Source organism: Varanus komodoensis, unplaced genomic scaffold (assembly GCF_004798865.1).
Source record: "Varanus komodoensis strain SLA01 unplaced genomic scaffold, ASM479886v1 scaffold11, whole genome shotgun sequence".
Classification (NCBI taxonomy): domain Eukaryota; kingdom Metazoa; phylum Chordata; class Lepidosauria; order Squamata; family Varanidae; genus Varanus; species Varanus komodoensis.
Window position 1 is genome coordinate 33,530,391 of NW_025335317.1, and position 23,789 is coordinate 33,554,179.

The 23,789-nt window shown below is 45.3% G+C and overlaps 1 protein-coding gene across 1 annotated transcript in view; it reads right to left on the reverse strand.

Annotated features, from left to right (window-relative positions):
* CACNA1G (calcium voltage-gated channel subunit alpha1 G) overlaps positions 1–23,789 on the reverse strand; it is a 385,442-nt gene that overhangs the window by 181,601 nt on the left and 180,052 nt on the right. Inside the window, exons 2-3 of the mRNA XM_044420034.1 lie at positions 23,178–23,289; positions 21,821–21,954 (exon numbers count right to left, since the gene is read on the reverse strand). Of these exons, the coding sequence (XP_044275969.1) occupies positions 21,821–21,954; positions 23,178–23,289 (246 nt within the window). The remainder of the gene's footprint in view (positions 1–21,820; positions 21,955–23,177; positions 23,290–23,789) is intronic.

The window sequence follows — 23,789 nt, forward strand, 5'->3', positions numbered from 1 at the left end:
GCCTCACCCCATGGGAGGTGGGAGCTCATCAGGAGCTATGGTGGCACAACCTCCCCCCATCTCTTTCTCCGTGGTTTGTAAAGGAGCAGCAGGAATTGTAAAGGTTTCCCCCTTTTTTCCCTTTAAAATGATCTCTGTTCCTTCACACCTCTACATAAGATGTTTAAAAAAAAAAGCTTTTAAAGGGCCACCTTCCCCTGCACATATTACCTTTCAAACTTCTCCTGCAATTGCATTTGTGTCTGAGACATGCACTCGCTTTCATCACAGTGGGGATTCTGTTGTATTTGTTAGTTCGTCCCCAGCAGTGGTAAATGCATCTTTCATAAATACTGTGCCAACACTCCCCTAATGCATAGAAGGGGTTCTAGAGTAGATTTTCCCCTTACGTGGACTACTGCTTCTTTTCTGCTAGCCATTCAGTTCGGCATCTTGTTTGTTTGTTTGTTTTGGAATCCAGCTGCAACTACTCAGGAATATAATGCAGAGTAAGTTCTAGTTTGGAAAAAAAACCCTGTAGTTTTAGTTTCTGGTGCTTTTTAAAGTTTTACTAATCACACTGGTTTTAAAAAACAAACCCCATTTCCTAGGATGGGCTGTGTTCTTGTAACACAATAAAGAAAACACTTGGCTGGCACTTTGGAAATGCTGCTGCACTCCTTTTAAACCTCTGTCTGGGACCAGGGCCACCAGAAGCTCATTCAAGGGGCAGCCCAGACATCCCTTTCATCTCCTGATCACAGAAACCAGCACCAAGCAACAACTGCTTGTCCTTCTGTTACCCATGGGAGGCACCCAAGAGATGGTGTGGCTCAGGGGTAGCTAACAGGTGCCTAGCACTTCTGCACCATGTTTTAAAAGATCTTTTGAGGCCAGAGGCAGGCTTATTAAATTCAAAGTCTGTCCAAGTTACTACAATGAAAAATAGATGTTGTCACTGTAGTGCCACCCATAAGTCAGCAGCAGAGAAACTGTTGGGACTCCTACTTCCAACAGCCCCAGTCAGTATGGCCAGTGGCCAGGGATGATGGAGATTGTAGTGCAACAGCATCTGGAAGGCTCATAGGTTCTCCTTCCCAATTTGAAGCCCAAAATGTCAAAGAAAATCTGACAGGCAGCAGCAGATCAATACACACATGGAGAGGGGAGGGGAGGGGAGGGGAGGGATGGGTCATGGCAATACCACAGTAGGAAAACTGAGAATAGCAAAGGAGCACTTATCTGCTGTCAAAGCCACAGGGGGGATCAGAAGCCTTTCATGAGAAAGACTTAAGTCTTGCCCAGAGATGCTGGAAGGGTTGGATATAGCCATTGGTTCATCTAATACCCACAGTGGACACACTGCTCATACACAGCACCCACCTCTTGGCTGCCTCCCCACTTTGAAGATAGATCATTGCATGATGAGGATCGACAGTGTAATCCACAAGGACACGGGGATAAAAATGGTGCGAGAAGCCATGTGCTTTGATGCACATACCCATTCGTTGTTGTTTTAACGATTTCCCATCCTTCGTATAGAGCACTAGAATAGTAAACCACATTTGCAGCAAGTTTTGCACGTTTGCAGAAGCACCCTTAAATTCTATGAAGCCTTCTCAAAGAATCAAAAGACGGAAAATGTAAAGCTTATATTATGAGCTCAGGAAAGAAGAGGCCAACCAAACTACTAACATCAAGAGATCTGCAAACATTCAAGTTGCATACAAAGCGAAATCAGAGCAGTTCATTTTGTGCTGATTGGACGTTTATGAATAGTTTCTGCATATGCATAAAATAACTGCTCCAGGGAAAACGGGAAAAGGTGTGAAGTTGGAGAACGTTAAATGCCAACATTTGTGAAAAAGAAACTGCCATAATCCTGTAGACACAGAATTCTTCTGCAGATGTTGCTGGCAGTTGGTGCAGCAGGAGGATATATGGGCATGCCACATGGGGATCGGAAACATCCTAGATGCAGGAGAATTTGGAAGGCACATGAGGTTAGAGCAGCCTTTCCCAACTCAGTACCCTCCAGATGTTTTGGTTTGCCATCTCCAGCATCCCTAACCATTGGCCATACTGTTTTGGGCTGAAGGGAGTTGAACTCCACAATGTCTAGAAGGTACTAAGTTGAGGAACTATGTAGGAGAAAAATGCCAGCAGTGCTATATTCCCAATATTTATTTGTCATTGCCTCCAATAAAGATGGTTTTCCAGTTCTTCTTCTCAATATCTTCTCAACTGTGTTTCCACATTGAGAGGACCCAATTACAGTGCAGTTTAAATTATAGTTTTATGAGCAGGCCTTGCAGGACTCTCAAAGTATTCTGAGGACCCTCAGTGAACTAGAATTCCCAGAATTTTGGGAAGGAAAGCCATGACATTTCAAGCAGTATCAACCCTAAATTCATTTGTAGTGGACACATGCCACCCTGATGAACTCGGAAGTGTCAGTAGCCAATACATGCAACGATTATCTTTGCATGTTTCATGTGAATCAGCCACAAGATGGCTCTCTGAGCTGAAGAGAGTTCCAGGTAGGGTGTATCTGGTAAAGCAGGACGAAACTGGGCTTGAGTCAGGAGATGGAACAGACTTGTTTGTGTGAAGTTGTTTTTTTGTAGGATGTTTGGATGCAAGTACAGGTGGTGCTGGTTAGAGAGAGTTGCCTGTGGAAGTATATGAATGCTGATTGCAATCAAGGTGGAACAGTCAGTTCAGCCCCTCGTGGCCATGTGTCTACAATTGGGACTTTCGCCATGCAAATTAGAAATCACACACAGGAAGGAAAGATCCTGCCAGTACCTTCCCTAGGGCAGCACACACCCAGTCTGTACCTGCTCCATCCCCAGGGAGGTGATTTATAAAAAAACAAAACAAAACCCAGAGCTCCCTTTTAACCTTTTCTAACAGAAGGATCTACCTTACATCCCGACACCCTCAAAGAACTCCATAAGATTTTCTGGGCTGGATGTCATGGATCCTTACTATCTACAAACCAGAGCAATCAGTGGATGAGGGCATTAAGCAATCAGGAGGTAGAAAGGTGATGATTTACAGGTATTTTTATGGAATTATCTCTGGAAAAGTAGAGAGAAACTTGTTCATGGATCCTGAAGGCTTTGCCACTGGCAACTATCAACCAGGCAGCGGCCATTACCTGGTACTCATTAAGAGGGCAAGGAATCTCATGCTTCATGTCCTTGCAGGGGGAATCAACATAGTGAGCAGCAGCGCAGATAAGGACGGAGAACCTGGCAGCTCTATGTATTTTTCCAGCTGGAATTGGGGGCATGTTCCCACACAGACAGGCCAACTGTAGCTACATCAGCCCTGGTCTGACACTGAATCCAACAGCTCACATGGTGACATTCTGGTCTTAACTATTATTTGTGTAGGGACTTTGTAAATCTCTTCTCCTCCCCACATGCATTGTGATGTCATAATTAGAGATGTAGAGATTTGGTTAAATCCATTCCATCTGTGTTTTGCCGATTGTCAGGCATCTTGCATTCCATTCTCTGCTCACTGTCAAAAGGGAATCCTTTTTAGGGAAGTATGAGAATGCTGTTCCACTGGTGCAGGTGCACATTAGCATGAGTGAACATTAAAACATATGTGAATGTGCACAACCCCCCTTCTTTAACAGAAATGGTTTGCAAGTCTGTGGAACCTGCATGACTCAGAAAAAGCCAGTCCAGTGCAGAATCTGCAGGTCAGATTGTAAAAATCCAAATCCAGTTGAATCTGTTACAGATTCCACTGGCATCCCTAGCCATAACAGCAAATTACAAAAGTCATTGGATGCTTTCATATCATACCCACTACCCCAAAGCATGCGCTTGGACATAGCTAGATTAGGCTCCCTAACTTTTAAGACATGCTGCAGTCCAAAAAACACTTGAATAATAATGGCAACCATCTAGAAAGTGGGGCATGATGCAAAATTGCATCCTCAGCACAGGTAGCTGCTTGTAATCATCCCTCTATCTTGAAAAGTGTTCAGTTATCAGGATCCTATTAACTGCACAGAAGACACTGGAGGGCCTGCATCCTGCTGGGGCGAGGACCAATGCCTGAACTGCTGTCACCCCATGCATTTAGCGCAGGGGTCTCCAACTCACGGCTCGCGGGCCACTTGCTGGGCCGGGTGGGGCACGGGGGAGAGGCCCTGCGGCCTTCAAAGTGCTGGTGGCGCCCGGACCGGCCTCCGGATGAGCAGCCCACCACCACCGCGGGGGTGGAATACTCGATGCGGCCCAGCCTCACCCAGCCTCTACTTCCAGCGGCCCCCAGGGAAGCTGAGTTTGAGACCCCTGCTTTAGCGGATCTCTCTCTGTGCTAATGGAAAGGGAGGCCTACAGGGAGAGGAGTTCTACTCTCAACTACCTCTTCTGACTGTCATTGCAGCTCTTCTGGCATTATAACACAGATGGAGGGCAGAAAGGTGTTTCTGGGGGCAAAGTCCCCACACTGTGCTCCAGAATGGGAGAAAAACTGAGCCAGCCCTGGAGCTGGAATAGTTTATTTCCCACCAATAGGAAGCAATGGGGAGGAAAAGTTGTGGAGTGGGAACAGAAATAAGCCTCCCCTTCCCTCTTCAGCCCTGGTAACACAAATTCAGCAGCACATAGGAAGTGGTGGTTCTGTCCCCATAGATACTCATTCCCTGGCCCCACAGATCACTCTGTTCACATGCAATCTTATGCCCATTTACCTGACAGTAAACCCCTTTGAACTCAGTACAATTTATTTCCATGTAAACATGAACTGGACTTTAAGTTATGATGGCAACTTCTAGAAATAAGATGCATTCCAGATTTTCCCACTCTAGTATATATTTATCTTTAGATGCATGAAAACATATGTTTGTGAATGTATATGTTTTCAGAATGTTTCTTGTTAATATTTATGGAACAATCCCATAAATACCTACTTCTCTGAAAAGGATACTACATTTTAAAACCAATTACTAATGAATCTTGAAAGACGAGCACAGTTCCATCACCATTATGACCTCCTCCTGCCCCAAATCCAATTTTTCCTTTCTCAACCTGGCCATGAGCTAAAGCGAATCTAGGAATGTGTCGGCATTCTAGAGAATGCCTGGTGATGTCAGAAGTACAAGACAGGGGAGAAAGGTGGAGATCAGGGGAAACCGCTCTGATCACTTGCTGCGATCCTTTGACTTGTTTGTTCAAGCAACCAATATGGGTCAGTGTAAGAATCTGGATTCAGATGAGAGATTGCGACCTGTCAGTATCACAATGGTATAGCCATGTTCATTCATGTGTGTAACATTTCTTGAAAATTAAAGGACAGATCAAGCAGCAGTAGCTTTTCTGCCACAATTAATATTTTCTTCAGGAAGAGTAAAGGGGGCGCTGGTATGGAAAATGCATTTAGCAATCTAGGCAAGCAAGTTACAGTAGCTCTCAACCTATGCATAGGCAGACGCACACCACACTTTCCCACCATTCCCCCCTCCAGCTGTTGCACTTCCTATCCAGCAGCTGGCAGGCTCAGACTCTTTGGCTTGCACTGAAGGATGGTGTTCCAGAAATGTCAGACAGGCAGTTGCACAGACACAATTTGCACGCAAAAGGAAGGCAGCTACCATTGCACACTGGGTAATTGTGTGTGTCGATGGCCAGAAACATTTGCATAGATGATTGCCCAGCCACAGGACACATGCAGCTTGATGAAGGCTTCACCTAAACAGTTTAATTACCTCGTTTCGGAGTTCTTTGTTTCATTATTTAACTGTGGCTCTCTTTTAGCTAAGGCACTTGCTCTGCCCTCTTACTAGGACACGAAATACTCAATACACTGTGCATTGAGGGAAGGAAAAGAGGAACAGCTGGGAAAGAAAGATAATGTGGGTTGGGGATGAAAGGAAGGATCTAAAGACAGCTAACTCTTTTCAAAGGCTTCCACCAGGTGAAAGTCACTCCCCTTGCCCCATTTCTGGGCTGCTTCCACCAATTAAGCCTTAAAATCCTCTGGGTCTCAGGGATCTATTTTATGCAAAGTAGGAGCTGGCTACCAAATACAGTGCGGGTAACCCCTTCCCAGAAAGACACCACCAAGATCCAAATAATGTTTTACAGAAGACGTGGTTAGAAAAAGTGTATCTGAGCAGATACACAAACATAGCACAGAAACCATGTGAGCAATAGGGCAATAAAAGAACCTGGGATAGAGGCATCCAGTCAATCTCACTAGACTGTGTCTGTATCTTATCCAGGCCTCTTACCTATACCATACTTTATAGTCACTGGCTCAGCTTTCTCAGTCAGTTCTTCCAGTTCCAGCAGTTGACTCTTTCCTCTTTGGCTCTGGGCTTCTTCCTTTCTTTCCTCCAAACTTTCCACTGCCTTTTAGCCTTAGGCTTTTATCTCTTTAAATCGGTTTTTCCACTCCCCAACTTTAACCCATCAGGAGGGTAGCTTCCTGTTCATTTCTGCAAACTCAGCTTCTGTTTCCTGACTTTGAAACTTACTCCCTCTTCCTCTGACTTTGTATTGATCCTTATAATTTCCTGATTTCCCAAGCAACTGCCTGAGCTCTACAGTCTAAGTAAAAGTTTGACCTCTAAACCTTTGTCCAAAACTAACACACTCACAAATTTATCACACACACACACACATATACTTAATCCCAGAACCTCCCAAAACTGAAGCAAATGCAAACACAGAGGAAAGTACTGTTCCTTCACAGCTCCATTTAAATCTAATTCATCAAAATCTGGGAATGATCTGAAAGGGATGACAAATATGAGGGCCCTGCAAAAACTGGTACTTATTCTGCTTATGTAGCCCCATTTATATCCTGCCTTTCTTTCATTATGTCTTTCGTTGAGGCACTGACTTGCTTGGCTGCATAACTTGGCCACTGACAATTCCCTCCTAAGCATTACACTTCTTCTATACAACCTCCAAAAAGAACTTTTCTAAATCAGTTGCATGTTGTTATATCTGGAATCCAAGCACACATAGAGAAACTTGTCCTTCAGCTCTAAGATTTTTTAAGGTGACTTTATTTAGGGTATTTAATTGTGGCTTTGAAGGGTGTGGCTCATGAATGAGGCATCTTAACCCAAATGGTCAGACTAAATTCTCTTAAGGCCCAAACAATATCTTTGAAAAAGATATCACTTGGTGTTTTGAAGCAACTGTGAGATTATAACTGGACTTGATTCCATCACTTTTTACTTATTTTGCTAACATCCTTCTCTACTCTTGATCCAGGCTTGTGAAATGATCACAGAAGTATAAATTACTTTAGAAAGTTTGGTATTTTATCTATTTAGGCATCAAATGGTGTAATTTTGATTACTTCACAACCATTATTTGGTGACTTTTTGGTGGAAAGGAACTGTATGCCTAAAGACATACAGTCCTAAAGAAGGCATCCCTGGATCCAGAGATGGCCACTAATTATAGACCAGTGGCCAACATCCCGTTTCTGGGCAAGGTGTTGGAGTGGGTGGTGGCGGGACAACTCCAAGCACTCTTGGATGAAACTGATTATCTGGACCCATTTCAGTCCGGCTTCAGCCCCGGGTATGGTGCTGAATCTGCCTTGGTCACCCTGTATGATGACCTGTGCAGGGAGAAAGACAGGGGGAGTGCGTCCCTGTTGGTTCTTCTGGACCTCTTGGCGGCTTTCGATACCATCGACCATGGTATCCTTCTGGATAGGCTAGCAGGATTGGGAGCTGGAGGCACTGCTTTGCAATGGTTCTACTCCTATCTCAATGGCCAATTCCAGAAGGTGGTGCTGGGGGACTATGGCTCTGCACCATGGCAGTTATGCCACGGGGTTCCGCAGGGGTCCATTTTGTCCCCCTTTCTATTCAACATCTACATGAAACCACTGGGAGAGGTCATAAGTACGCTGATGATACCCAGCTCTACCTCTCGTTTTCAACCAATCCAGGTGAGGCAGTGGCTGTACTGAACCGGTGCCTGGCCAAGGTAATGGGCTGGATGAGGGTCAATAAACTGAAGCTCAATCCAGACAAGATGGAGGCCCTGTTGGTAGGTGGTTCGGGCTTCGGGGTGGGGGATCTGGACCTTGTCCTGAATGGGGTAGCACTCCCTCTTAGGGACAGGGTTCACAGCTTGGGAGTGCTCCTCGACTCAGAGCTGTCATTAGAAGCTCAGGTGACGGCGGTGGCGAGGAGCGCTTTCCTTCAGCTTCGGCTGATCCATCAGCTGCATCCTTACCTGAAGGACAACTGCCTGGCAACAGTGACACATGCATTGGTAACTTCACGATTAGACTTCTGTAACGCGCTCTACGTGGAGCTGCCCTTGAAGACGGTCCGGATACTTCAATTGGTGCAAAACGGAGCTGCCAGGTTGCTGACGGGGACTGGGCGTTGTTCTCATATAACCCCAGTTCTCCGTCAGCTTCACTGGTCTCCATTGAAATCCGGGCCCAATTCAAGGTGTTGGTTCTCACCTATAAAGCCCTCAATGGCTTGGGACCTGGTTATCTAAAGAAGTGCTTGCATCCATATATGCCCTCCCACCCCCTGAGATCAGCGGAGGAGGCCCTTCTCCAGGAGCCCTCTGTGAAGGATATTAGGAGGGTGAGTACCCAGAGGAGGGCCTTCTCTGCGGTGGCGCCCCACCTATGGAATGCGCTCCCCAGAGAGGTCCGCCTGGTGCCGTCGTTATTTGTTTTTTGGTGCCAGGCCAAGACCTTTTTATTTAAAAGTTACTTTAATTGTTAATTGATTATTTATTAGGTTTTATATTGGGTTTTATACTGTGCCGAAATGTCTCCAAAATTTTTAAGGTTAATTGTGTGAATTATTCTGTTTTGTAAGCCACCCCGAGGCTTTTTGTGAATGGGGCGGCATAGAAATATTTTAAATAAATAAATAAATAAATAAATAAGCAAGCTGGCTGTTTTTGAGCTTTCTACCTTCGAGAAACACCGTTCACATTGTATGTGTGCCAAAGAGATCTCTTGCACACCTTCTATGGATCTGGCGTGTCTCTGAGGCATGTCATAATATGCACATGTAGATCACTCAGGCATTGATCCACCATTGCCTCATGTGACCACAGACTGGGCTCTAGAACACATGCAAGATGTTCTGTATTGACCCAAGACTGTTAATAGTAGCGTTTCCAACCTTACTGATGATCTCCAATTAGGAACCCCAAGATTCTAGACTGAAGAAAATGACTGTGGATTCTGAATCCAGGGCAGAGATGGATTTCAGGGGGGAAAGTTAAATGATGAAATCGAATTCTCATTACATGCTCAGAGTTGCTTCAAAACACCAAGTGATGCTTTAAAAGGTGGTATTTAGGCTTTAAGGGAATTGGGTTCATTTGACCATTGGCCAAAATGGCTCTTTCGATCACATTTTTGATTAAGATGTCTCATTCAAGAGCTAAATTGCCACAATGAAAGACCTAAAGAGTTACCTTGAAATCATATACTCCAAAGATAGATTTTCAACATGTGCTTGGATTTCAGATGTAATGACATCTAGTAATTTATCAGCAATCTTCTGTGTGCATGGGTGTGGACTTCTTGTCTTTCTGCACGGCACCTTTTCTTCTGTCTCTCCGTTTGTGCGTGCATGCGTGCATGCATGCGTGCGTGCGTTTCAGAAGAAGCATAACAGCAATCATGGCTGAAGAAGCCACAAATAAAATTGCAAAAAGACAGCAAGTCAGAACGCACCATAATTCTGCCATGGATATTCAGCAGTGCTAAGGAACACTGTAGTATTAATAATTCTGCATACTTTGGAATGTAAGTATTCACATAAGTATACTTCAGGATTTTACATATTTAGATGATGCAATTATATTCTTCTTTTGGTGGCAAAGGTCTGTCTCCCAACTCCTGTTAACCTTCAACTCCTCTTTCAATATCCTTTCTCAAAATTCCTTTGAAATAAAGGACCGTGATTATGTGATTCATCAAAATTTCTCATTGTTATGTCCAGTTCCGTTTTAGTGAGAGCTGTATTTTAAAAAGAATGATATCTGATAATATGGCTCTATTCTTTTTCATCTCCAACTAGTCTAGCTATAATAAGAGGGATGCATGGCAAAATATTACACCCTCAGTGAGCAGCACTAATAATTGCATTACACTGTCACAAATATATATTTCCTTCTCCTACAGTTCAGTCTGGGCAATCTATATGGCAAGGCAATATTTTTTTAAGAAGCCCAAGGGCATACAGAGCAGACTTCTTAAATCACCCTTCCCTAACACAGTTCCTTCCAAATATGTGGGCTGTAGCTCCCAAGATCTCCAGGAAGCATGGCCAATAATGAATTTCCACAAGCCCAGTTTGATTCTTGGAGTGAGACCCTGAGCATGAGGCTTCTTGCCCTGTACAGAAGCTCTGCAGAGCGGCAGAATTTAACCCACCCCAAACCCAATCAACCCATGCGAATATTAAATATTATTCTTGGTTAGCTTCTTCTGAGCACATGCTTCTGGGTCTAGTACAATCCCATATTGAGTATCTTCAATTCAGAGGTCCCTGGGTCTCCATGCTAGGAGAAGCCCTCCAAATTTTGGAATGGAACAGAAGTCTGGACTTGATGGGCATGTGAAAAGGGGAGGAAAGATGGCCCAAATTTCAAAATGGGATCAGATATGCTCAATCTGGCCACTATAAATGAGGGGTCTTCCGGATGAGGCTATTCTCATGTGGTAACCCTGATTCATGCATAGAAGAGTCCAGATGCTGTGGCCTTCTATTAGTAACCCTGTTGTGTTTTCCCATTGCTTCTTCTGTGTTTTCCACAAAAATTACACTGAGAAAAAGATGGAATATTTGCACAGTATCTCTGGATTGGTAGTCCAAGGAACCCTCCATCTAGGAGTTACTTAGGTTAAGCTGGGCTTCTGTGGCAATTATCTGCCACAACACACCCTATGAAACATACAATCTACCCCTTTGCAGGCCATCACATTTCACCACTTCTAGCAAGAAAATTTTTTCTATCTCTCTTTAGTTCCAGCAGCCACATTCCCTTATGTATTCTAATTCTGGAGTAAATTCTGATATTGATCATGGTACTCAGCAAACTCAGAGAGGAAAATCCCTAATAGCATCAGTAACACACACTGGCAGTGGGAAAGTGTGAGGGGGGCATTAGCAAAACAATTTGCCTCTCCCACTACAAGCAGGAACACTTTGTTTCAGCGATTTGGGCTCAGCCCTATATAGTAAAACTTTGGAAGAAAGCAGTATTTCCATGTCATTAGAGGCCCCTGACATCAGGGAGCAGTCTTAGTGCATCTCCATGTGTGAGCCTCAAGTCTTTCTCAGCACTGCTTCTGTGAACAACCGATTGTTCTTCAGACAGAATGTGGAAAAGAAACATTTGTAATGCGAATGAACAGTCTCTGCTCAGTGCTGGTCTTCCATTCTTATTACAAACCAAAATGAAAGAAGAAACAATTCATGGAATATCTTCTCAGATTCAAATCCTGCTGCATACAGAAGGGGACTTTGCCAGGCCTAGATCAACTATTGCAGCATGGACTTTCTGTAGCTGGTGGAAATATTTTCTCTCTGCAAGAAAGTTCACCCTTGAAGGGCAGTTCTCTCCTGATGTAAAAGCCTTCATTGCATCTGGTTATATTCAGGCAGAGACATTGCTAGGTTCTTAGGAGAACCTGGGCATAGATCCATAACACAAATTTCTCCTGTGATTTTGTGTGCATACAGTGATCACTTTGGAAAACATCCTGTTTCTGCTAGGACCAGTTTAGAGGTGACCAGTACCAATTTTAGAGGCAGGTAATTTAACTCAGTTTCAAACCCAAGTCAATATTCAGAATACTGAGGCTTTGTGCTTCCTGTTAACTATCACAGGAAATTAAAAAGAGCAACAGCACTAGAACCTTTCTCTAATGGTTGGATTTAGATGGCAACTGAAGTTATAACGAGCTGCACTGTGCCAGAAAAATAGGTGTGGGGGTGGGAGCTACATGTCTTTGATTTTCCTTTAAAGGGAATTACTGTTTATTTCCTGGTAGAATCAGATGAAAACTTCTGTATCAGTTGCCCTATCTAAATAGATTATATCAGCCAGATAGTATAAAGATAGCCATAAGGGCTTGTGCAAGGGAGTCTCCAAAGAGGACATGTGTTTCTTGTGTGTAACTGTTCTAAAGTTTCAGAAGGATAGGTGCAGCTGTACTGTGAAAATGGAGTTCTTTGATTTGGGGAATGAGAAATTTTTCTTTGCTTTCCCGTCACATCCCACCATTTTTGTGAGGGATAAATTGTATGAAGATGGCAAAGATCATAGAGGTACCTGGGGATGAAACCTGCAGAGTTTTCAGAAGGATAAGAGCTAGGGTTAGGGAATTAAGATGCTTCTTCATGGTGAAGCATGATGGTATTAGCAGAAAAGCCATCTCATGGCCTCATCTTTGTTCTTCCTCAAAGTACAGGGGCCTGGATTCCATTGTGGAATGTGCCCTGTGATTAGAAGCTGAAACTGTTGGTCAGTCAACCATGCCTCCTACCTACAGCATTTAGAGAAACCAAGCCATGCTGAACCAAAACAGAAATGAAGTCTGCCTGGCTCACTCAAACACCTGGTTGTAGGGATGGGAAGAGGAAAAAAACTCTTGCCTGTTTGCATAATGCCAAACATGGTTCAGATTTCCTCTTGCCCTCCCCTTGTGAGGATTCCCCAAAGGTGCTCTGGAGGGAATAAAGAGGAGGGGGAGAAAGACCAGGAGAGGGAAGTGAGCAAGAGGGAGAAGAGAAAGGGGATGGAACCAGCATGAAACAGGGAGAGAACTCCTCTGGTAAAGCAGATTCTTTCAGAGATGCAGCACTTCAGAAATATTTGGGAGCTTGCAGAGGGCTTGTGAGGGTAGCACATACTTGAGTGAACTGGAGGACTTGAGGTGCCTGAGGGGTTTTTTTTTCTTTTTTCCTCTTTGAAAACTGTAATCACTATTTTAAAGCCCCAGCACTTCCCAGATAGTGACATCACATAGCCCTAAACCTTATTTTGGTATAATCTGCTGCCTGCAGCTATATGGGGAAAATTAAAGTGGTGATGGAGGAGGGGAGCACAGAAACAAGTTTCTGGAAGCTGATTAAATCCTTTGCTGTGCCGAAGCTACTGAACTTCTGCAGAAGCCAAAGGTTTGTGTTTGGAGCAGTAAAATCAAATACTGTGTGAGATATCAGCATCTGTCAAGGAGCTCTTCCTGCCCTACCTCCTCCCTCTTCAAAATTTCATTGCAAGAAAGCACACAGACATGGGAACGAATGCACAGAGAAGTGGCGAGGGAAAGAGACACCTCCGCCCGCCCCGCTGCTCCCTGTTTGTTGGCTAAGGAAGTGAATCCTTACGGACTCCTATTAACTGCTGGGCTGCTGAGTTCAGAGGGAAGCTCTGCAGATTCAGGGTACAGTTCAGGAGATCTGGAGCACATGCCCATCTGTGCCTCGTATAACAATGCACAAGATGTTAGGGGTCACGAGCTAACATTCCTCCTTTGAACAAATGCCAGCTGCAGGCCGTTTCCTTGCAAAACGCTCTCTATTGCTTCTGAAAGCAGCTCTCCCAGAATGGCCCTCTGAGCATGCACAAAGCGGTTTGTTGAACCCAACCTAACGATTACCTCCTGAAGCTCTTCTCTGTCCCAGCCCGTGCGGAGCGGGGTCATGAGCATGCCTCTGCCCAGCTCCCTGCTTATCCAACTGAGGCTGTCACTTCTGCTGGTGTGCTGCCACAGGGTCCAGCTCTGAGGGGAAGAGCTGGTCCCCACCCTAGAGTTCCTCGTACCAGCAACACCTCCCTCTTGCCGTGCAGCCAGGTCATTCCCAGAAATAGTCTGGCGCAGCGAAGCGGCCAGCCTTGAGACAATCATTCCCTCCTCCTGCTCCTGTTGCATCCCGGGACCTTGAGCTGACGCAGGCCACCCAACCTTACTGAGATGTCCCTCATCTTCCAGATCTAAATCAACATCTTGGCACAGATGGCACCCCGTGGGAATGCTTGCCTCAGCCCGCCATCTTTCTTGCTCTCAACATCAGTCCTAGTTCTTCAAAAGTAACCAATGGAAATACAGGGAAAGGAAGGAACAAGCAGCCCCTTTCTAAAAGCACAAGAAAACTCTAGCAGTAGAAGACCCACCGGTCCATGTAGAAAGCAGGTTTATATTGGCTGGGTTCAGACAACACAACAAGTCATGGTGGGTTTTGTTTTTGTTTATCATTGCTGGTCTGTTGTACTGTCTGATCTCAGTTGTGGTATTTCAGTATGGTATGTTCAGCTTTTAGAAACGGCACTAAGAGATAATGTTCTATGGTTTCTCCATACCACCATGGCTTGCCAAGTTGTCCAAACCCAGGATCACAGCTTCCACAGCCCTGATACGAAACTACAACAAAACCCCCTGGAAAAATAGCCACTCTAGGAGTTGCTCCAGCCATCCAGCTTCTACTAACCTTCTCTACCTGGTCACAGATGTTTGGATCAATGAGGAAAGCGCAGGCAACATCAGCAGGGAGTGACGCAGCATGAGACTGAATCCCAGGTGCAGTGGCTAATGGAATACGTAACAACAGTGGGAGGGCTGGACAGGGAGAATGGAAACCATGATAATGTAGAAACTACTTGATCATCTCTTGGGTAGATCCTGGTAAAGATTGAACCATGGTAAACTGTGCAGGCTTGCTTGTCATGTTGTGTGAACTCACTCGCTGGGTCAGACTGTTGGCCTATTCAGCCCAGTATTGTTGACCCTGATGAGCAGCAATGGCTTTCCAGGGTTTCAGGCAGGCACTTCTTGAGCCCTGCCCAGAGATGCCAGGATCAGACCTGGGACCTCTGTGTGCAAAGCAGGTGCTCTTCCGTGGAGCTCTGGTTCCTTCCTCCACATGAGACCCTCTCACAAAGCAGTCCATCTCATTCGACATTCCTATTTTGATGGCTCAGAGACAGAGGGGAAAAAGCCGTCAGATTCTGAGCCCTTTGCAGCAGGCAACAGAATGGAGAAAGGAGAGCTATTTTAGGCAATGAAGGGAAAAGAAAGAGGCCTTCTGTGATGAAACAAAGGAGAAACTCAATGAACTTGGGGAGAGGGAAAGAGGTTATTTCATTTCATATTTACACCTTGATACTTTGTCAGCTAGATTACTTTTGACAGGGCCCAGATGGGAGCAGTTCAGACACTCAAAGCAAGAAGTCTTAAAAGCAAACAAGACAGGAGTGACCAGAAGGCAGGATCTAGGAACTGCTGGCCAACAGGTAAAGTTGCAGTTCCTCTAGAAGAGAAACAGGTCCCTTGTTGAACTGAACTCCTTGACTAGAAAGGGCACATACTACTATTATGCACTGATATGTTCTATCATCAGTAAATTTTGTTTAGATAAATATTGTGACTGCAACAAGAAACTTGAATGCATCTTTGGCCCCAGATTGGAGCTCAACACAGGCAATGTGTTTGTGCCCTCTTCTGTGCAGTGACCCCATGCCAAATGACTTTGGGAAGGCACCTCTGTTGATACATAATAAGTATTTTGTGATGGGGAGTAGTTTAAGCTCATGTGGAAATGGAGCTGGGATTCCACCTATCTGTAAAACTGGAATAATTTTGAATAACCGTGTGCGAAGAATCTGGTTCTCCTTGGCCCAATCTCTCTCTGCCCTGAGTCTGCCTCACACTCAGGGTTTGTGTGAGCATCCAGCGGGAAGAGAGTCCAGGTGAGTCTGTGAAGCTGGCTTGCACACACACTGCATACACACCAGCTGTCCAGCCAGAGCTCTGCTTCTAGAAATGTGACTTGTGGGCTTTGTGTACTTCACCACTTTGCACAAAGAACTGTGGATGCTCCTAGAAGTTCCTAGTGGATGCTCAAGTCCTGAGTGCTCATGGACTTGATCTTGGCTTGACTTGCTTCCAGGCCAAGGCCAAGCATGAGGAAGAAGGCTGCCATGTGCTAGAGAGCCAGATTCTGGCCTGATTTCACTTCCCTAATTCTGATCACACCAGTGTCTTAGAAGGGAAGATCCCCAAAATTCTGTACAGTACTTCTGAAATGAAAGAAGAAAGGTGAAGTTGCTGTGATCAGCCTTAACTGGGAATTGCATGTAAACTCTGATGAACAATCCTGTTAAAGCTATACGTAAAACTCACCTGTTTTTTTTTTAGGAAGTGCAATATTGAATTGAAAGAGACAAGTGCGTATTTCTTGCCTGACTATCACCTGAGGTCAGGCAGTTTTCCTGGGTTTTTGAAACAGTACAAACCTAGAAAACTTGTATACTAAAGACAAAAATAGGATGAATGGATGCAAGCATCAATCCCTGATACCATTTTGGCTTGAAAAAATGGTCTCCAGCCCTTTAAAATCTCCGGAGAGGGAAGCAGACACACCAATACACAGACAAACACAACCACGGACTGACACAGTACACACATCAAACCGCTCAGTGCAGGAACAACTCGAAGCAGAAGGAAGCAGCGATTGCCCTAAGCTTCTGGGAAACCTCTCATAAAAGGACTGGTACAGTGGCAATCCTGAAACCGTCCGTTCCAGCCCTCCCTCCGCAGTCCTGCTCAGCAGTCATTTCCCAAATTCCAGGCTCTCGCTGCACTTCCAGACAGCACCCTGCCACCTGTCCCTTTGCACTCTGGCTCCTCCTCTGGGGGACCGACTGCCGAAGCAGGCAAGCTGCTGCCGCTCTCACACGCTGCAGGCAAGAATCGTTACCAAGCACAAACTGGGGATAACCGGAGGAAAAGTTGGTCCAGACTGGCCTTTGAAAGGCATGTTAGAAGGGGTTTTCTAGCACACTCTAATGGGCCCCCAAAGCCTGGCAAGAACAAAGCACTGCAGATGTTATTAGACTGTGCTAAATTGGCCAAGTGAAAGCCTAGGAGGGAAGCCTAGGCTAGGTTTCAACTCAGCCAGCTTAGCACATGTTCAGAATTACAGGCTGTCTTCTTTGCACGCGACTCTCAGAGTGCACTGGTGAGAAAAAGGGCACTGCAACCTAGATACTGTGGAGGAATACAGGCACGCACAAACACACTCGGCGATCTTCAAAGGTTCCCCAGGGACAACTTAGGGCTCTTGAGCTGTACTCAGAGTTACCATGATGCCAGCGGGTTCTCCAGGGTCACGGGCGGCTGAGCTTATCTGTAGCTTTCTAGCTCAGCTGCACATACCTAGCACCCACTGAAATATTTGCTCTGACCTACAGGCATGTAAACGGATACTCTGACCTAACGTTCAGTTGGGATTTGGTTCAACAGACATGAATCCCATCCCAAATGTGGGTTGGGTTTGATCTGTTAAACAAATTAAGAAAAAAGTCTTTAAAAATAAAAAAGTCGTCATCGGTTCCAAGCTATAAAGCAGATCAAAAGAGTGGGAAGTCTTCTTCAGCAATCCTTGCCACACATTCAGTCCATCAGCCTAGCCTCAGCGCTTGTCCACAGCCAACGGATGCGCAGAAGGACTTGGCAGATGGATCATACCCTGGAAGGAGAGGGGACTAGCTTTCCAGAGGAGATTCACAAACTACCCGGCTTTAATATGACGGCTGGTACATGGTTACCACATTCTAAGGGTAGTTGCTGTTTTTCCCCCAAGACCAGGACAACACCATAGAGCCAGTGTGGTGTAGTGGTTAAGAGCCTGGGACTGGGACTCAGACAATCTGGGTTCTAGTCCCCGCTCGGCCATGGAGCCCACTGGGTGACTTTGGGCCAGTCACAGCCTCTCAGCCCAGCCTACCTCACAGGGTTGTTGTTGTGGGGATAAGATGGAGGAGGAGAATGATGTAAGCTGCCTTGAGCCCTTTGTAGGAAAAAGGCAGGATATAAATTGAAAAATAAATAAATAAATAAAACACAGGAATGTCCTTATTTATGAATCTCCTGTCTACAGAAGTCCATAATGCCAGATCTCTTTAGTGCAGCCTGGCACCTGCCCTATTTGATAGGCATGTCATGAGCAGAGCCAGCTGGAGCCGGGGCTCAGACTAGATGGCCCTGAAGACCCCTTCAGACTCACTCTGTTTCTATGTTTCTAACTCCCACCATCTGTAGGTAGTGTGAGGCCAGGTTAGAGGCAGCTGCTTTGTTGCCCCTGGGGCTGAGATATGCTATTACATACCTATGCATATGCACTAAAAAACCCCCTTAAATATCTAAATTAGAGAATTTGCCCTTCTAACTGCACACTTGCTCAAGAAAAGCCATAGTTCCTAAATAGCAAAGCAATTTGTAACTCATTTTGATGGTGAGCTGTCCCCAGATGCTCTGCCCATATTTGATTTGACAGACACAACTGGTCCAAAAATCTGCATGTGCTTAACTTAGACTTATTTTGACTTTGTTTGTTCAACTGGGTGTTAGAGTGGACCTGGGTCGCTGGCACTTTGATCCCCAAGTAAGCCTGGGGTAAGCAGAAGGCTGCCGAGGGCCGGCCACTGCTCACCCTGCTTTCTGGGGCTACTCTGTTGACCACAGGGTGGCCAGCATTGCGATGTCTAAACAACCCTACCATTCGTCTGTTCCTCCTCCTCCATTAGGCCGGTTTGCTCACCGCTGCAGCTAGAAGGAACGACCAGACAGGAAGGCGGAAGCGGGGAGAGGATGGGACTAGGCCGTGCGCCACAACAGGGAAGCATGTGCACAGCCCCCTCAGACCTAAAGCCAACTTTGCTCCCAAGCGCAGGCCCTCCCACATTGCTTTCACTGTGGCCTGGCTCAGATGACATTAGGGATCTGGTGCACTGAGCTGAGAAGTCTCCAGTTCAAACCTCCCTGTAGCTGAGGTGGAGGTGGGCCAGCCTATCACTCAGCCACAGCTGTTCCCCTCACATCCGTCACAACGTGGAGATAATAGTGCCGGTCCCTTTTACAAGCCTGTTGTAAGGTTTGCTGAAATAATGGACGGCAAATGCTCTGAACACTCTCAAGCACGTGGCTAATCAAATGCTAGTTGTTATTGGTAGCAGTAGTAGTGGTAATAGTAGTAGTAGTTTTACAAGCGCCCAACAGCCTCAAAAAGCCAATATGGCTCCTTCTAGTAGCATGGGAGACCTCTTGCTGCTGACTTCCTAAACTGGAAAAATGCTGCAGTTGTGGTTTATTTCTAGGATCCTTTGGTCCATTCCAGGAAATTCCAGTTAATTATCTGGCAGGGGGTGGGAGTAGAGGCAGAACCCTAATAGACTCTGGGCACCCTTGATGAATAGGAAGGTGAGGAGAGAGCCTCCAAGCTATGTGTCAAGGAAACTTAACCCTTTTGGCTGTGGGCCAGGAACTTTTCATGTGGATTTCAAGCCTCAGCCAGGAGATTCTCGGGTGCTAGAAAAAGCCTTTAATTTAAACCAGGTGCCTCTGAAAGAAAAACACTTCATGAAAGGCAAAAAACTTGGTCTGGTTCCCTCAAAACAAAAGGGCAATCACGCACATTTTGACTGAAATATTCCCTTTTTGGGTCCTGGCCTCCCTGCTTTAAACAAACTTGCTGAAACCTCATCCATTTGGACAATCTGCATGAAACTGAGACTACCAATATTTCTGGAGCCAGAGAAAATACTTGAGCAGAGTGCCAGCTGAGTCCACCCAAAGTTGTGGAGCAAAAAACCTTACAGTATGGAAAGCAGCACACAGGCTGGCAGGGAACAAAGGAAAGTGGGTTTTGTGGCATTCCTTTGTTGCGGCTGTCTGAAAAACTTAACACTACAAGTGCCGCAGAGAGCCGCCATCCAGGAGGGTGCGTCATTTGTGCGGCTCATACACCATGTGGAGAGTGAGGCAGGCGGGGACGGCTGGGGGGAGCAGGTGTGAGGGGAGAGTCTGCTGTTGATGTCATGCTTTTGTTTACGATACTGATTCAGTTGCTCTTCTAATCTGGTAGTGACAGGATGGTGGATCACTGCCCAGGGATGCTTCCGCCCACACAGGAATTCCTGGGCGATCTCAGAAGACACAGGGCAGCCTCCGGGAGCACAGAAAGGGGAATGAAGCATCTACATGACTTGGCAGGACTACTCCAGGATGTTTGACTCCCACAGGCTAAAAATCCAATAGCAACACCTTCCCCATTGTCGGGATGAACATTATACCGATACAGAACGTCAGACCATCTAGGTTAGTAAGATCTTTTCTGATTGGCAGGAGCTCAGGCAGGGGGCTTTCCCATCACCTGAGATCCTTTTCTGCACCTGGATCCTGCTTACCAAGCAAGTGCTCTACCTGTTGGGAATGAACGGGACAGTTGTTTGTCATGCCCACTGCAAGATCGGGCAGATATGGACACATCCAGTGACAAGACATCCTGGGAACCAGAATTCTTGGATGCTGACATGGAAGAGGGGGAGGGGCTTATCTCAAGGGCACCCTCCCAAGCTGTTCAAGTAGAAGTTGAGAATAGTCAGGACTTACAGCTGTAGGGAGGGGACATGGGAGAAGCTGAGCCTGGCATGACTCTTGACCCCATGACGCAATGTTGGGAGAAACAGGTTGGCAGACAGAGAAGAGGCTTGCCCACCTTCAGAAAGGACATCCCAGAGAGATGGGCCCCAGGGCTACTCAAAAGGAGAAAGCTGGGGAATAGTTCTTAGATTGGGTTCAACAAACTGCTCTGTATATGCTCAAAGACTCATTCTTCGTTGACTGTGCTTACTGGAAGTCCTTTGGTGAAATAAAAGAGTTTTTGCCATAGAATGGTCAATGTTTAGGAAGTGTGATGGAGGGTGAACCTGGCTCGCAACACTACCTCTGAGCTATGGCTGCTTCCTAATTAACATCAGGAAGCACAATCCTTTGGAGAACTCTCCTGAACAAACTCTGTTGAAAATAACAGGAACCACACACCACAACAAGCATTGCAAAGGAGAATGCCATGATAGACTGTGCCCATGAATCCAATCTCTCTCTCTCCAACCCTTCTTCTTTTAAAATGGCTGTCCCAAAGCTGCCATATGAGGGACCTGTTTGTCCTTGCCTCATCTTAAGGGTGTCCCTCTATTTCCAAAGATTTCCCCACTTCTCTACGAGAACTTGGATATTCAGAAATGTAAAGTGTTATAACCAGGTCAACAAGCTGTGTTAAGATAGATGCTCCATGCTGATATAAAAAATTTGGGACATGTGGGGGCAGGATGTGTGCACAGCCTTGCCAGCAGGAAATGTTTAATTGGTTTGCAAGATAGAGATCTCTCCATGGCCCTCTTGGTCCCTAAAAATACCTTTATCTTCCATAAGTCACCTCTACTTGAGTCTTTCATATCAAGCAGGCTGGGCAGATTACTGCAAAGCCATTTGCACAGGAAACACAGAAATGTATATCAAGTTTGTAAAAAAGCAAAACCAGCAAAGGAATACAAATCGTGGCTGAGATTTATCGAATGCTTCAGATGCGTCCAGTGAGATGTTTGTAGCATCTCTAACGTAACCACCAACAACACCATCCCGCAATGAAAAAATTCAGAGACATCTGTACCATGATTTTCAAAACTCTAATCTTGAAAGGCAATGAAGTGCATTGAATAAATAAAAACAAATATGGCCATAATCATTAACATATAGGTTTTTGTTATTACTACTGTACTTCTCAAAACATGCAAAACTAAAATTAAAGACTAGAAAATTAGATAATGTGTAACTTCTGATCGGTATATCACAATGGAAAACTTTCTATGTTTGTCCTGGTTCAGTTACTCTATCCACATTGAAGAACAAAGTAATATGGCCACAGTCAACTGTTTCTCAGCTGGAGATTACTTAGTCTCAGCTGTTGTTACCAAGAACTAGCCTTTTGTTTGAGAACCAATGTCTGACTTACCCAGCTAGAACAATGAAAAAATCCAGGCGATTCCATGTATCTCCCAGGTAGCATTTCTTTCCGAAAATCCCTAGTGCAATCATCTTGACGATCATTTCCACAGCAAAGAAGGCAAATATAAAGTCATCAAAGCTCTGGAAGATAAAGAAGCAAGCTGAGGAGGTGCACACAATGACAAACATCTGTGTTGGTGGCAACTGATTACTCATTAGGCAGTGGTGGGCAGAAAACCTCTCTCCAGATGTTTCAAATGTCAACTTTCAGAAGTTTTGATCATTGAGCATGCTGGTAAGGGCATCTGGAAGCTGAAGTCCCAAACATCTGGTGATCTGTCCACACCTGGTCTAAGGACCTGGCTTCAATCTGGTCCATGGATGACACTTATACTACTATTCCTATGTCTTGCTACAAGTAGGCTTGCCAGCTTTTTAAACTGTGAACGACTGGCAAGAATGCCATTTCATTCAGAGAGCAGGAGTACAAAAAGTCAGCTGAGCTGTACTGAAAAGTGTCCAGATATTTCTACTAAGTCCAGCAGTGGCTGAAGAATGCCATCTCCAATTGTCTGTATGTATGTATCTGTCCCTTAATCAGGGTCATGACTTCTTAGACAAGAAGTCAAGATCTGAATAAGCTGGACGATGAATTAGCTGTCCTTTCTTATCACAGTCTGGCAATGCATTCTTGTACTATGAAAAATCTCTTCTGTTGGAACTGTCTAAAAGTGGAACTGATGACTTCTGCTCTTTCTTCAGAATCTTAATAAAGGAACATTTCACTCTTCACACACACACTTTGAAAGCTTGAAGTGCTGAGCACTGCTGAGTTCTCACTCCTGATTCCATTCTGCAGGTGTATTACTAGGATCACAGGGTCTTTTCTTCAGCTTAATTTTCACCTACCTTTCCCAACTTCCATCCATTGGTGGATCACCCCATCCCAAGCACCTCTCTGATGTGAAAAAGAACTACTTTTGCTGAAAGCTTTGCCTATGCATAGCCCTCAAAGGGTGAGGAGGCATGTTCCGTAAATAAATCACGGCTTCTCCATCCTGTTGGATGGCACAAGGACTGTGGTGGGGTGGCTGGAGGAAGTAGGGAGGAGTACCCTAACCTTCTGGCTGGGCCTAAAGAATATAGGAAACTACCTTATAGAAGGTTAAACCACCTGTCCATCTAGCCCAGCATCGTCTTTGCATGGCTTCAGTTTTTCACATGGAAATACCAGGACTGGAACCAAAGACCTTCTGTGTAGAAAGCCAGTTCTCTTCCACAAACTATGGCTCCTTCCATATACTATGGTCTGACAAGCAGGCAGTAAAACACTGTTTGTTAAAAGGGAAAAAAGGCACCTTTACCTGGAGAATCTTGCAGCGTGGGGAGCCACAGCCCATGTCTTCACAAGGGTGGAACATGCCCAGGGTGACACAGTTCAGGAGAATGACCAGCATGCTGACTCTTTCAAACCAGGTGCAAAGGAACTCAGTCAAGGCAAACCACCAGTTTTGGAGAACAAGTTAGGAAGGACCCACCAGCGCCATAAACACAACATTATCAGGCATTAAGAAAAGAGATGGAAGTTAATTGGGGAGGAGGAGAAAAGGACTAGTTTCCTCCCAGCAGCTGACTATTCAGGTCCTGGCTACACTTTGGCGTGCTGAGTTACAGCATTTGTTGGTCTCTGAAGTCAAACAGAGATAGTGCCATATTTGCTACAATAAAATGAAAGCGACCTTGAGAACATAAAATAGTCTCTTCTCAATGTTTCTGCACATGTGGTATATTCGTTATTGTAATTAGTTATTACAATTGCCTTTTCTTGGGATTTCTGATAATTTCAAGCGGTTACAGAATCCAAATATCTACAAAGGGCTACCCAAACAACGTTGCTAAGCAACACAAAGGTGCTTACTGTTTCAGTTTTTCCCAGACAGTCCTCAATTTGTTAGAGAAGCAGACTCGACATCCAT